At 47.3% G+C, this 14,898-nt stretch overlaps 1 protein-coding gene across 5 annotated transcripts in view; it reads left to right on the top strand.

Annotated features, from left to right (window-relative positions):
• LOC115119208 (membrane-associated guanylate kinase, WW and PDZ domain-containing protein 2-like) overlaps nt 1-14,461 on the top strand; it is a 385,811-nt gene extending 371,350 nt beyond the window's left edge. For 4 of the 5 annotated variants that reach the window (XM_065008343.1, XM_065008345.1, XM_065008346.1 and 1 more), the window contains 4 exons: nt 1,036-1,288; nt 3,454-3,597; nt 6,106-6,244; nt 10,488-14,461. In XM_065008343.1, the coding sequence (XP_064864415.1) occupies nt 1,036-1,288; nt 3,454-3,597; nt 6,106-6,244; nt 10,488-11,305 (1,354 nt within the window). In that variant the 3' untranslated portion in view covers nt 11,306-14,461. The remainder of the gene's footprint in view (nt 1-1,035; nt 1,289-3,453; nt 3,598-6,105; nt 6,245-10,487) is intronic. The other variant, XM_065008344.1, reaches the window with a different exon arrangement.
• Nucleotides 14,462-14,898: the final 437 nt, after the last annotated feature.

Genomic DNA, 14,898 nt, shown 5'->3' with positions numbered 1-14,898 from the left:
TTAACTTTGATTGTTGTGTTAATTTACATATTTCGTTGACATGGAGACACGAATCCAACATATCAATGATTAATTTGTAGACAATCTGTAATTAAAACCAGACTAAGTCAGTGGCACATATGGAACAGTGCGGCTTGGTTGGGTTGTGTATCGGAGGACGCATGACTTTCAACCTTCGTCTCTCCCGAGCCCGTACGGGAGTTGTAGCGATGAGACAAGATAGTAGCTACTAAAAATAAGAAAAATTGGAGACCACAAAATTGGGGGAAAAAAGGGGTAAAATTCCACAGGAAAAAAACACACAGAAAAAAAAGAGACATCTCCTTCAAACGTTGACATTTGGTTGCGTTGACAACTAAACACAATTCAATATCACTAAATATCATTCCATTTAAAATCAACCAGTGCTTGAAACCCTGGGCCCTGAAACCTTATTGTATTGTCTATTTATAGATGAATTCTGGGTTGAATTGAAACAATGGCTGTCGATGACTTTGCAAATGCTATATAGGCCGAAATAGTCTCATTGATGTTATATGAGTGATAAAGTATTGTCACATGTCATTTTCTCTGTGAAACCTTCCCTTTGGAATGACTTTGATAGCAACAGCAAATCTATTTAGTTTTTAAGTGAGATCTCAAAACAATCATTCTCAAGATAGCATCATGGTAATAGTCACTGATAAATATCATATCTAAGCAGGGTGGGGCTTGGTTAAAACCCTAGGTGGGAGACAGGTAGCTGTAGATATATAAATTCTCCAGTAGGAGGTGCTGCCCAGCCTGTTGTTTTGAAGAGCTGACGCTGTTTTAAAGGTACTAATTCAACATAGGTATGTCTACGTTGAATTGTGGTTACCATGACACCATCATCTATGTGGTTGAAATTTCACCCTCAAAACAGCAGTTTACATTGATTACTTTTTTCAAATCCAATGTATTTGACAATAAATTGACAAATTACGTTGTAACAACGTTGATTCAACCAGTTTATGCCCAGTGGGAAATTTTCCTTTAACTTGATTGGTTGGTTAGTTACAGGTCAGAGGTGAAAGCGAGGCAGGATGTAAAACCGGACATCCGACAGCCTCCATTCACAGACTACAGACAGCCCCCGTTGGACTACAGACACCCTCCTGTAGCAGACTACCGCCAGCCACCCACCCTGGACTACAGACACCCTCCTCTGATGGACTACAGACAGCTGTCCACTGACCCCAGGCACTTCCCTATGCCTGTGCCCCACGACTACAGACAGATCCAGCCACAGATGCCACAAGTATACCAGGTTAGATACTCATCAATACAATATTGACCTGTGATGTCTGAAAATGTACATTTTGCTTTTATTATAAGCATGTAAAGCCGTCAAAAATGGGTCTCCCAGGTGGCGCAGCGGTCTAAAACACTGCATCTCAGTGCTGGAAGCGTCACTACAGACAACCTGTTTCGAATCCCGACTGTATCACAACCGGCCGTGATTGGGAATCCCATAGGGCGGTGCACAATTGGCCCAGCGCCGTCCGAGTTTGGCCGGTGTAGGCCGTCATTGTAAATTAGAATTTGTTCTTAACTGACTTGCCTAGTTAAATAAAGAATAAAATAAATACATTCAACTGAAATATATGGGCATTGACACGCAAGAAACAGTAGTTCAGGCAGAGAGGTTAACGAGGAAGATGTGGTAATTCTAGCCTGGTTAAACCAGACTGAACGCTGCACTGAGTTAAACAATGGTGAGCACAGCATTCAGTCTGGTTTAACCAGGCTATATTAATACACATGGCCATTAGCTTTTGTGATGGTGACTGATGGCCTTCCCCTCCTCCCTGGATCTTACCGCCTGTTGTCTGAATGTGTTCTGCTCCTTCCCCTCCTCCCTGGTTCTTACTGTCTGTTGTCTGAATGTGTCCTGTTCCTTCCCTTCCTCCCTGGTTCTTACTGCCTGTTGTCTGAATGTGTCCTGTTCCTTCCCCTCCTCCCTGGTTCTTACTGCCCGTTGTCTGAATATGTCCTGTTCCTTCCCCTCCTCCCTGGTTCTTACTGCCCGTTGTCTGAATGTGTCCTACTCCTTCCCCTCCTCCCTGGTTCTTACTGCCTGTTGTCTGAATGTGTCCTGTTCCTTCCCCTCCTCCCTGGTTCTTACTGCCTGTTGTCTGAATGTGTCCTGCTCCTTCCCCTCCTCCCTGGTTCTTACTGCCTGTTGTCTGAATGTGTCCTGCTCCTTCCCCTCCTCCCTGGTTCTTACTGCCTGTTGTCTGAATGTGTCCTGTTCCTTCCCCTCCTCCCTGGTTCTTACTGCCTGTTGTCTGAATGTGTCCTGCTCCTTCCCCTCCTCCCTGGTTCTTACTGCCCGTTGTCTGAATGTGTCCTGCTCCTTCCCCTCCTCCCTGGATCTTACCTGGTTCTTACCCTGTTGTCTGAATGTGTTCCTGCTCCTTCCCCTCCTCCCTGGTTCTTACTGCCTGTTGTCTGAATGTGTCCTGTTCCTTCCCCTCCCTGGTTCTCCCTGGTTCTTACTGCCTGTTGTCTGAATCCTACTCCTTCCCCTCCTCCCTGTTCTTACTGCCTGTTGTCTGAATGTGTCCTGCTCCTTCCCCTCCTCCCTGGTTCTTTCTGTTGTCTTCCCCCTCCCCTCTCCCTGGTTCTTACTGCCTGTTGTCTGAATGTGTCCTGCTCCTTCCCCTCCTCCCTGGTTCTTACTGCCTGTTGTCTGAATGTGTCCTACTCCTTCCCCTCCTCCCTGGTTCTTACTGCCCATTGTCTGAATGTGTCCTGTTCCTTCCCCTCCTCCCTGGTTCTTACTGCCTGTTGTCTGAATGTGTCCTACTACTTCCCCTCCTCCCTGGTTCTTACTGCCGATTGTCTGAATGTGTCCTGTTCTTTCCCCTCCTCCCTGGTTCTTACTGCCTGTTGTCTGAATGTGTCCTACTACTTCCCCTCCTCCCTGGTTCTTACTGCCTGTTGTCTGAATGTGTCCTGCTCCTTCCCCTCCTCCCTGGTTCTTACTGCCTGTTGTCTGAATGTGTCCTACTCCTTCCCCTCCTCCCTGGTTCTTACTGCCTGTTGTCTGAATGTGTCCTGCTCCTTCCCCTCCTCCCTGGTTCTTACTGCCTGTTGTCTGAATGTGTCCTACTACTTCCCCTCCTCCCTGGTTCTTACTGCCTGTTGTCTGAATGTGTCCTACTCCTTCCCCTCCTCCCTGGTTCTTACTGCCTGTTGTCTGAATGTGTCCTGCTCCTTCCCCTCCTCCCTGGTTCTTACTGCCTGTTGTCTGAATGTGTCCTACTACTTCCCCTCCTCCCTGGTTCTTACTGCCTGTTGTCTGAATGTGTCCTGCTCCTTCCCCTCCTCCCTGGTTCTTACTGCCTGTTGTCTGAATGTGTCCTGCTCCTTCCCCTCCTCCCTGGTTCTTACTGCCTGTTGTCTGAATGTGTCCTGCTCCTTCTCCAGGACTTTGACTTCTTCACCGTGGAGCTGGAGAAGAGTGTGAAGGGGTTTGGCTTCAGTATCCGTGGAGGGAGGGAGTACAAGATGGACCTGTTTGTCCTGCGACTGGCCGAGGACGGACCCGCCATCCGCAACGGGAGGATGAGGGTAGGCTGATGACGATGTCACATGCTGCGCTGAACTAACACTTCCCCTCATCATACTTACAGTAGCTTCTCTCCCAACGCTGGTTTAGTGGGATATTAATAATAATTCTTTGCTAGTCTTAATTGTCTGATGATTATCTTGGCAGCAAATTTCCATTTTAAGCCCTGTAAGAAAATAATCTGCTAATGCAGTGTGGCTGAGTGTGTGAAGGATTTGGGACGTTTTGACACCTGCTGGGTTAGTGGGTTTACTGGCAGCAGAAACGTTTCTCTAGTCAATAATACATTAGGTACTATGAACATTCAGATGAATAATTAAAGGATGGCTGCTTTTAACCATGAATAGTTTTCAACTTTTGTCCGTTTCGTAATGTTCTCTTCAGGGATAGAGGGTACTATCTGCCGGTCACCATCTGTTTAACAACAAAAAAATACAATTATTTTCTAAATTGACGTTCAAATGTAGTACTCTTTGTAAAAAGATGCCGAGCGTGCCAAGCTTTTAGTTTTTCCCCAAGTTCACACCTTCCTTCCATCACCTCTGTCAAAGTATGAGTCACTCTCTCTCAACAGCTGTATGTTCTTGTAGCCTGCTATGTTCATCCAGGGTGACTGACCACTTTATGGTGTAAAATAGACAGAAATCTCACTTTACTTTTCCGATATCAAAGAGTACATTATAAGTCTGTCATAGCAGTTGTTCTATATCTCCTAAAGTATCTTGATCGTCTCCTACCCGTCACACTTTTCTCTCTGCCCAATCTCCCTAATGTGGGCCAATAGCGTTCATTATCTGTAATGAACCTGTCAGAGATGTGTGTAAAACGGCCCGTAGGGATACTACTCTCACTCCGCCACGGCGAGGTAAATGCAGCTCGGCGGGCCCAGGCCCAAACCCATCGACTGGGGATGAGGGATAGCTAGCGGTCCTCGTCTCTCCAGTGCCCGGGCCGGTATCGTGATTTATCCTTCAGTAATCCCAGTTTGAACTCTGATCATGGGGAGATGAATGGTCGAGGGGGAAAGGTAGGCTCATCTAACACTGCTGTTGAAATGAACTGGGATCGGCCGGTCGGCTGGCTATATAGTATACTACTTTTTACACGACTAAGGCTCAGGCTCTGGTCAAAAGTGCACTATATAGGCAATAGGGTGCTGTTTCAGACACAGCCGTAGTAAGCTTGGCTGGACTCGAGATAGCATCTAGAGGAGAGACAATCCAAGGATAACCATGCTTCATCTGGAGGTCATACTACTGCTGTTGGCTTGGTGTTCAATTCTCCCATCCACACCCAGTCACTTCCCATCCATTTAAAGGGGAATGACTCAAGCCGGCCTCAGCCATTCACAAACTGTCAGAAGGTGTAGATGGACGGGCTACCCAGCTCCGCTCAGATCAGCCTAATAACACTTAATGACTCCCCTTCTCTCTCTGTTGCCGGGCGGATTCTCTCACCTCAGCTTTCAAATTACTTCCAATATTAGCCGAGGACTTTTCCATTTGTTACAGTAATTGGTTTATACATTTGGCGCCGCAGCACGTGGTCTCCTACACTATCAGTCAAGAGGGCACTGGTCCCAATTCCCAAGTGAAGGAAGTGTGTTAGTGAGATCCTTCAGGGGATATGCCTGTACAATTGGCCTCCAACCTTGATGTTGTAGTCATAGAGAGGTCACAACCGTTTCACTGTAGTGCTAGAAGGGAGGTGTAGTCTAATTAGTGAAATGAATATGTTACTACCAGGTCTTCAGCTGCTAATGTCCTGGGTCATATTCATTAGGAATATGTTTTGCAACGGATATCGTAAACACCCTCCTTGTTTCAGTCCATTTTCTTCCGTTTGGTACGTAATGAACAAAGCCCAGGACATTGGTATTCAGGTATCCTCTTTAGTCTCAGCCCCCCTGCAGGGAAGAGTCTGTCTGCCATAATTCAATCTAAATGACATTATAAAACGGGCTGCAGGAATTAATGACAACTGACATCACATTCATGAGTGCTAATTCTGATTAGAGCTTTACACTGGCCGCTCTGATCCCTCTGCACCACTATGATTTATAGATACACATTGATCCTAATAAATTGTGATCCACAACAAATTTGCCTCGTTAATTTTGTGCTTTAATACGTAGTGTGTGTGCTTATCTCAGAGGCCTGCCAATAAATAATTGCGTTGGGGGTTGCGGCAGTGTATGCCAGCGTTCTTCCATAATTTGTTCATCTAATCAGGGAATTGGTGTGAACTTGCCACGCAATGTAACGCATGTTTATGTAACACAAGGTGCTCAGTGGGTTGGTGATTTAGAGGTTACTGTCACAGTGGTCAATTGTCTATTTATTGTCTGTGCAGTATCTGCATGGCAACAGGATTTCATGCACATACACACACAAACAGCGGGGACACATATCTATCTATCTATCTATCTATCTATCTATCTATCTATCTATCTATCTATCGATCTACAGTATTGCTCTCTCTCTCACTGTGTTGTCTCTCCTCCTCTCCAGGTAGGGGACCAGATCATTGAGATCAATGGGGACACCACCAGGGACATGACCCACACCCGGGCCATCGAGCTCATCAAGTCAGGGGGCCGGCGGGTGCGTCTGCTCCTGAAGAGAGGCACAGGGCAGGTCCCAGAGTATGGTGGGTTTCCATTCTGTCCCTCGAACCCTGTTGTTTACCCCTCCCCAGACCAAGGCTAATGCAGCTGTAACACACTCAAATACACCTGCTTACCTTCTAACACTATAATCACATTTTAAAAGTCACACACACACACTTCTAAAATGATTACGTCTATAGATTATTCTTTACTCGGGCCTCCCGAGTGGCGCAGTGGTCTAAAGCACTGCATCGCAGCGTCGTTGGCCCAGCGTCGTCCGGGTTAGGGGAGGGTTTGGCCCAGCGTCGTCCAGGTTAGGGGAGGGTTTGGCCCAGCGTCGTCCGGGTTAGGGGAGGGTTTGGCCCAGCGTCGTCCAGGTTAGGGGAGGGTTTGGCCCAGAGGTGTCCGGGTTAGGGGAGGGTTTGGCCCAGCGTCGTCCGGGTTAAGGGAGGGTTTGGCCCAGCGTCGTCCAGGTTAGGGGAGGATTTGGCCCAGCGTCGTCCGGGTTAGGGGAGGGTTTGGCCCAGCGTCGTCTGGGTTAGGGGAGGGTTTGGCTCAGGGTTGTCCGGGTTAGGGGAGGGTTTGGCCCAGGTATGTCCAGGTTAGGGGAGGGTTTGGCCCAACGTCGTCTGGGTTAGGGGAGGGTTTGGCCCAGGGTTGTCCGGGTTAGGGGAGGGTTTGGCCCAACGTCGTCTGGGTTAGGGTTTGGCCGGGGGGGCTTTACTTGGCTCTTCGCGCTCTAGCGACTCCTTGTGGCAGACCGGGCGCCTGCAGGTGAACGGTGTTTGCTCCAACACATTGGCGAGGCTGACTTCTGTGTTAAGCGGGCGGGTGTTAAGAAGCTCGGTTTGGCGGGTCATGTTTCGGAGGACGCATGCCTCGACCTTCGCGTCTCCCGAGCCCGTTGGTGAGTTGCAGAGATGAGACAATTTCGTAATCACGAAATTGGGTAGAAAATGGGCTAAAAATTACAAAAAACATTAACTTTATAACTATAACTCTGCTTATGTCTGGCATGCCTATCTTCTAATGTAGATATTTTCTTCACCCATAGCAATGTCTTTCTCTCTACTTAATACTTTAACACTGATAAACTTGTCTTTCTCTTGACTAACAATAGTGTAACTCTTCCTTTCAAGGCGTCTGGTTTAACCCTAATGATTGGTATAGGTTGTTACTCCCCTTTCCTTAGGAATGGTACCTTCCAGTCTCTCCATGTGCATGAAAAGTGACAAGCATGGCTCCCCCTATTTCTTCCTAATGGGCCACTCTAAAGACACGGTTTGTGACGATCTGCATGTTCCAGTCTAATATTACTTGGTGTCGTGGTTTGTGGTGCGGTGTATTTTTGTGTGCCCATGCCATGTGTTGCACTTCCTGGTCAGAACACACTGGCTCCTCCTCTCCACTTCAATCACAGTGACATCAACCTAGTTCCTCAGCTATTGGGGCTTTCAAGACAACTGGGGGGGAAACGAGGTCAAATCATGACGTCACTGATCTTCAGGTCGGAAATTCTGAGCTTTATAAAGATGCCAGAGTTTGACTGTTCAAAACTAATTTTCCCAGTCGAGGTTAGTTTTTTTCTAAGTTCCCAGGGTCTTGAACGTGGCATATGTCCACATGGTCCTCAGGCCAGCCCAATGGAAAGATTATACTGTATGTACACACAATAATACATATTACACATTTAGAAAGATCCATGAACCAACTTTTACAAAATAGCGATTCAAACTGACAGCCACTATCGTCTAGATAGATTAGTCAGAAATATATAGGCAGACTATTTCCTGTGATAAAATCCCACCGTGGTGCACGCTGAGGCCCCTAACAGACATTTATGTCCCCTACACCTCAGGGAATGACAGCACCTAGCGGCCCACTTGGTAATAAATCGTGATGTGTCAGACTCTCCCTTGGCCTCTGTAACGGAGAGTCACACTCCCGGCCTGTGGGTAGTGAGTTAGCGCTGAGGCTAGCACTGCACATGACTCTCCCATGGCCTCTGTAACGGAGAGTCACACTCCCGGCCTGTGGGTAGTGAGTTAGCGCTGAGGCTAGCACTGCACATGACTCTTCCATGGCCTCTGTAACGGAGAGTCACACTCCCGGCCTGTGGGTAGTGAGTTAGCGCTGAGGCTAGCACTGCACATGACTCTTCCATGGCCTCTGTAACGGAGAGTCACACTCCCGGCCTGTGGGTAGTGAGTTAGCGCTGAGGAGTCACATGACTGGCCCCGAGCCTGTGGGTAGTGAGTTAGCGCTGAGACTAGCACTGCACATGACTCTTCCATGGCCTCTGTAACAGAGAGTCACACTCCCGGCCTGTGGGTAGTGAGTTAGCGCTGAGGCTAGCACTGCACATGACTCTTCCACAGCCAGCCAAGGCCTCCACTGTGAAATACAGTCATCAGCACTTAGCTTTGGCAGGTGACCAGGGTCTTTAAACACAGGAAATAGTATTGTCTGTCTCCATCTTCACTGCTAGGAGACTTCTGATTTCCTCTCCCAGTCGGGGACTCTCCCAGGCCATTTATGACAGAGATTTTTTGTTATCTATTTCTGTCTCTCCCTCCCTCTCTCTCTCCCTCCCTTCCTCTCTGTCTCGCTCCCCACCCCTCTTTTCTCTCTCTCTCTCCCTCTCTCTCTCTCCCCCCTTTCCTCCATCATAATGGGTTTTTCTATTACCTGCCCGCGGGTGACATAAAGCTGTGAAATACGCACCATGAGCCCATTACACTGTCAGCCAGAGGACGCCATATTAAATCACCAGCGTCACTTTTCATATCAACTATCAACCTGTGTGTTCTGGGCAAAGCAGTCACATAAAAGTGGAATAGCCATTTGTAACATGGATGTGGGGGATTGTGTGGATACGTAGATGTTTCACAAGCCTAGGTTTATCTGTATACTGAGAAGATGTAGTATTTATGGAGCTTGACTTACTGCTTCGGAGTATTTAACTACATTTTGCAAAGCGGCTCTGTATTTTCAGCTAGTTTATACAGTACTTTGCGGAGGAAACAGAATTCAAAGCTTATAAAAACTGCATCCTGATGAAGTAATGAAGTGAAATAAAAAATGGTTGCCACATTTAGTACCACACAATATGATACTATGTGTGTGCGTGCGCGTGCATGACGTTTGTGAGTATGTGGAAGTGTGCATGCTGTGTATTGTGTGGGTGTATTAGTGCATGTGTACATGTGTCCCCTTATACAGAGTAGAGTACTAGAGTATGGAGGTTGTTTTAAGGTTGTATCCAGTCAGGGCCCTCACCCCTTAGAACAAACAGAGCCGTATCCAAGGTGACAGCAGTCATTAGCTCAGCACACATACTCCCTCCCACAATCGTATTGGGCCACACAGCCTCCACAGGAGATGGTTCATCACTTCAATACACCAAGCAGTGTCTGATGGGTAGGAGAATGAGCTGGTGTGAAATGTCCAGGGTTTCAGAGCGCAACAGGCACCTGCATCGACTGTGAGCCTGCTCACTGAGCTATCTCCAATCACCAGACCTCCCAGCTGGTCTGGGAGTCCATCTAGTCTGTAATGAGGCCTCATGGAGCTAGCCTAGCCTCCCTCTTTCCCCCTGCTAGTTAGACGATTGGCGCTTGCCTCCCTGGATGCTTCCCTGCCTGCCTGTTTGTGAATGATAACCCTGGGACTGCTAGCTTAGCGATGCAGAGAGAGAAGCTAACAGGCCTTGTGAGCTGCAGCAGCCTCTCAGGAGAAGGTAGAGCTCTCTAGGTTTAGCCGCTACCGTGGTTACTCAGCCCTGGTGGGGAGTCTCGAACCCCCAGGTTTTCTCTCCCGAGCCAGGCTGAAGCACTGCCTGATTCAGCACATCATCCATTCCATTAAACCTGTTTTGTGATTTTTCTGTCCACTTCTTAGAAGTGCTGAGGCTTTAAAGGGAGCTAGGGAACTGAGATGTATGCTGCCTAAAAGTGAACTTGCAGTGTGTGACTTATAGGAGTGAAGTGATATTTCACTTGCAGCCCATACCACAAAGACTGGGTTTGATTGTTGTGATTGCTACAATATGGCTGCTGTCATCCATGTAGACTAGAGGTGTGTTTTTTGGCTTGGTGTGTGTTGTTTGGTTAAAGCTATAGATTCATAGATATATTTCTATGGGGCGAACTTCCACTTAAGTCAACTTTTCACTCAGTCTCCCATTGACATCCATGCATGACTAAGTAAATGGAAGGTAGGATTCGCCCCTGACTGTTAAGACTATCCTTTCCCATGTCTAACTGTGTGTTTGTGCCCCAGCAGACAGTACCTCCCCCTGGGATGCACGCCCTTCAGCCTCCCCAAGTCTGTCGGAAGTAGCCCTGCCCCCAGACACTCTGACCATGCCATCGCCCTCATCTCATCTGACCCCGTCCCAGCAGCCCCCAGGCCCCGACCTGGCTCGCCTGCCACCGCAGGAGGTCCCGTGGGAGCCGGCGGCGCAAGAGAGCAGGAGGGTGGAGCGCTCCCAGAGCCCCCGGAAGGCCTCGACCGAGCCGCATAATCCGGATCAGACCGGCCACGGGAGGAGGGACCGCGACCAGCCCAGCGGGAGTGGTTGCAGTAGTGGGAGGGCCAAGCAGAAAGAAGGTGGCAGGTCCACCTGCAGAGGGAGCTGCCCCAAAGAGGGAGGGCCGGTGGGGAGGGATGAGCTGCTACCTGGGGGAGGGGAGCCCAAAAGCTCCTCCAGGGGGAGGTCTAAGGAGAGGATAGCTGGGGAGAGCAGCAGCACGTCCCACGGGAAAAGAGAACCCACACGGTCCCCGACGAAAAACTCCCAGCCCTCATACACAAACTCTAACGGGAACGGCGGCAGCGGTGCTGGTACTCAGAGCGGCAGCAGCAGTCACCCACACGTTAGTGTCGGGCATCAGGGGGAGCCGGGGCAGGAGAAGCCCAGGCCCAGAGAGGCAGAGAAGGGCCCTGGAGAGACCCGGCCCTGCCGCCCCACCAAGAGCACCAGCAGTGGCAGCGCAGCAGCAGGTAGGAAGGCCACCGTGTCCCCTGGGCCCTGGAAGATCCCCGGCTCTGACAAGCTGCCCAGCACCCTGCGCTCGGGCACGTCCACTGTGAGCAGATAACACCTTGGAGTATACCCACTACCAGACCCCCAGGCCGGGCTACACTAAGCCTGGCTAGTCCCTTCATTGGCTCCCCTCACCCTGCCTCCCCCACCCCACCCTCTAGACCTCAGATGTAAAGGGGGGTTCCTCCATGCGTTTTTAGAGAACCATTTTTATTTATATTGTACTCTAAATTATTTAGAGAGATATTTTACACCGACCACCTTAAGAACTGGAAAGCATCCACTTCAAAATTCAAAAACAAGAAGAAACCAAGCAGAATGTGTGTAGCGTGACGGGATCCTTGAGCAGTGTTAAGGGGTTCGAATACAGGAAGTTAATTTGGAAGTGCTCAAATCCCCACAGCACTCCAGTCCAGGACGTACATGCAAATTGAACCACTCACCGATTGGTTGACTGTGACACTGCAGTTTTTTTATACAACGGAGTCTATTTTATGAAAAGGAATGTTGAAGAGGGGTTGCCTGTTTTAGTGTATTTTGAAAAGAGAGAATGAAAACCAGAACTAGAAAAAGAGTATACGCATTAATGGAACTTTGCCTTAAATAAGAGACTGTACGAGACTGAAGAAGCTATCCCGAGGAATCTATCAAATGGTATAGAAATAAATCTATTATATGATGAGTATTAATATGTGGGACGTGATCATCTCTAATGCATACCTAGTCGGGCCAATGGTAGCTCTGAGACGCCTCATAAGCTAGACGAGTGAAGGAACACAACACCGTTTTTCAACACTCCCTTATGACTCCACAGCCCAGCCTATGATATTGCATTTCTAGTCTGTGTGGACCCATTCTACGAGACTGCAGTGGACTCTAAGGGCTGTTCGTGTTTGAATCATCAACGGTTGGGTCACAGGAGATACATCTCCCCCTCACTGTGCTTCGCGAACAAAGCAATTTGCTGAGGTTTGTCTGGTGGAGAGAGTGAAGGCTCATGGGATATCGGGGCAGAGTGCCTTACGATCAGGGGCAGATGGACAGAGAGGTCTGTTATGGACTTAAAGAACCTAGAACACTCTCTAGACTGATGTGGTTCAATCCAGGCTGCTACCGTACAGTCAATACCAATGTCCCAATATTCATATACATCTGTGCCATGACGGACATTCATGTTTTTATATCTGATTGTTGAAATTTGTTCACTATATTTACAGACCCCACAGTATTTATTTGGTCAGAAAACATTAGCAAATCTTTCAATTTCCTTACAGATTGAAGATAGTTCCACAACTTTGTGGGGTTCTGTTGGCATCTCATCGTCAGATATCGAAACGTCTAGGCAGAACATCTCTAACAGATGGTGTAATCGTGTTTGGGTGAAAATATGGCAAGGGTATGAAAACAGGAAACTACACTAGTATTTCTGGTGGGGATCAGAGAGAGAGAGAGAAACATTGCCATTTGTCACGAGCTCATTCATCACAATGTGTCTAATGGTCTGTGGCTTCACTTAACTCTGTTCATTTACACAAGACATGAAACACTTATCTCCCAAAGACACATATTTATACATTACAATTGACAACTGTCTTGAATATTCATTTCCACATTTGTTTAGTCTCTAAGTGATGCCGTCTACATAGCCAGCTACGTTAATATACTGTATATATACACACATCTCTCTCTACTAGATTGTGTCCCAATTAACTTCGGAACTCTAGACAGTGGAGGCTCTGTCAGTGGCTCTGTCTGAACTTTACTGTCACCAGTTTACACAGTTAGACACACACACACACACACACGTCCCTCAGAACCGCCTTGTCATCCGATGACTAAGGCAGAGTTTTTTGTTTTTTAAACTCTCTCAAACCCTCTCTCTGGCCCTGGGACTCACAGAAGCTAATTCATCTGCCGTTCTGATGACTATTATACTGTACATGGAGATGTGGAGAGACTACAATCATCTAGACATTATGATCATTGACAGACACAAGAATCATTCTTGGCGATAAAAGAAAAGTCATTAAGGAGCAATCCGAATGTGTCCCCTTTAGTTTCTGCAGACATCTGATTTTTGAGTGGTAATTTGCAGTGTGTCGAGCTAACAATCCAGCAAAGAGAGGATGACATTGGCAGAACAAAGCTGTCCCCCAGGGTGGAAGAAATGCAGACAGTCTTTCAGAATAGGAATGATACGAGAGAGGTGAGTGATGCTCGGGGGCCGTTGGAATTTCTATTTACGAGAGGAAAAAATACTTCTTTAAAGCACAAAGTGGTTCAGAGAATTGCCATATAAATTGTGCTGGGGAACTGACCCTGAGTAGAGAGGAGTCTGTGGCTCAGCTGCTGTCTGGGCCTGTTTGAATACTTTAACAATGCATCCTTCCTCTCTTCCTTCTCTCTTTTCTAACATTGTGTAAGAACAGTGGTTACTTCAAGTAAGTAAGCAGCGGGTAGCCTAGAGGTTCAGAACTTTGGGCCTGTAACTTAAAGGTTGCTGGTTTGAATCCTGAGCCGACTAGGTGGAAAATCTGCCCATGTGCCCTTGAGCAAGGCACTTCGCCATAATTGCTCCGGATAAGAGCATCTGTTAAATGACAATAAAGACGTATATAATAATGTAAAACAGGTACATGTTCATTCATGTTAAGTGTCACTGGTTACTTCAAGAAAGGATTCATTTGAACAGTGCCACTGTGTTCACCCCACACACAACCATTCCTATAGTGTCTGGCCAGTCCTGACTGTATACTGCACCTTCATCACTAAGCCTATCATGACTTCTGTGTAGACTAGAGACAAGGGAGAATGCCCTTCCTTCGTTGCACAGTTCGCCGCTCTTTCTCGTCAGAGCAGTCCCCCATTGAGGCAAATATCAGTACTTTTCTATGGACAGATCAGAAGAGATCGGTATATCTAAAACGGTGAGTGTGTTGAAGACTGACGGCATGTACAAACCATGAACCCCCTGAGCCTACCTAATGCAGCAGGGTATCACTGTGTAGTGTTATTATTAGCTGTGTTATTGACCTTGTACAGGTGTGTCGCTATTATAAATATGACTCAATGTATTATTATGGATAGTCCCAGACTATAAGTGAACAACCTATTTTTATGAAATGCAACACTATGGATATATTAACTTTTGCAGAAATCTTGTTTACCGTAATGATATTCTGAAATGCTGTCAAATAAAATTTTGACTCGGTGTAAAGTATTCAATTAAGATCGAGCTGTCACTGATTTATGAGTGACCGAGTTGATGGATGGCCTTATGGCAGGTGAACAGCTTGCCCCGGGTGTATTCATTAGTGCAATCCGTAGTAAAACGTTTTGCAACAAAAACAAAGGTTTCTTATAGGACAAGTTCAGGATAGTTCCTCCGTGTTTTGGCTTGTTTGCTTCTGTTTTGTTCCAAGTGAAAACAACTCAACTTGCCCAGAGGTACTTACAGCAGGATCTCCCCAACCTTATGACCACATGAGGGCAATGCTGTGTAAGGAAAGAAGGCAAATCACTGATTTCAAAATGGCTATTGTACATTCTTGTTTTTTCCACTAGAGAGCATTGTTGGCTCGTTTTTGGTTTTCTGCATCGTTTCGTAACATTTTCTTATATGTAAATGCATAGGTTATTTAACCTATT

The sequence above is a fragment of the Oncorhynchus nerka genome, linkage group LG23 (genome assembly GCF_034236695.1).
Source record: "Oncorhynchus nerka isolate Pitt River linkage group LG23, Oner_Uvic_2.0, whole genome shotgun sequence".
NCBI lineage: Eukaryota > Metazoa > Chordata > Actinopteri > Salmoniformes > Salmonidae > Oncorhynchus > Oncorhynchus nerka.
This window is presented reverse-complemented; position numbering and strand designations above follow the sequence as displayed.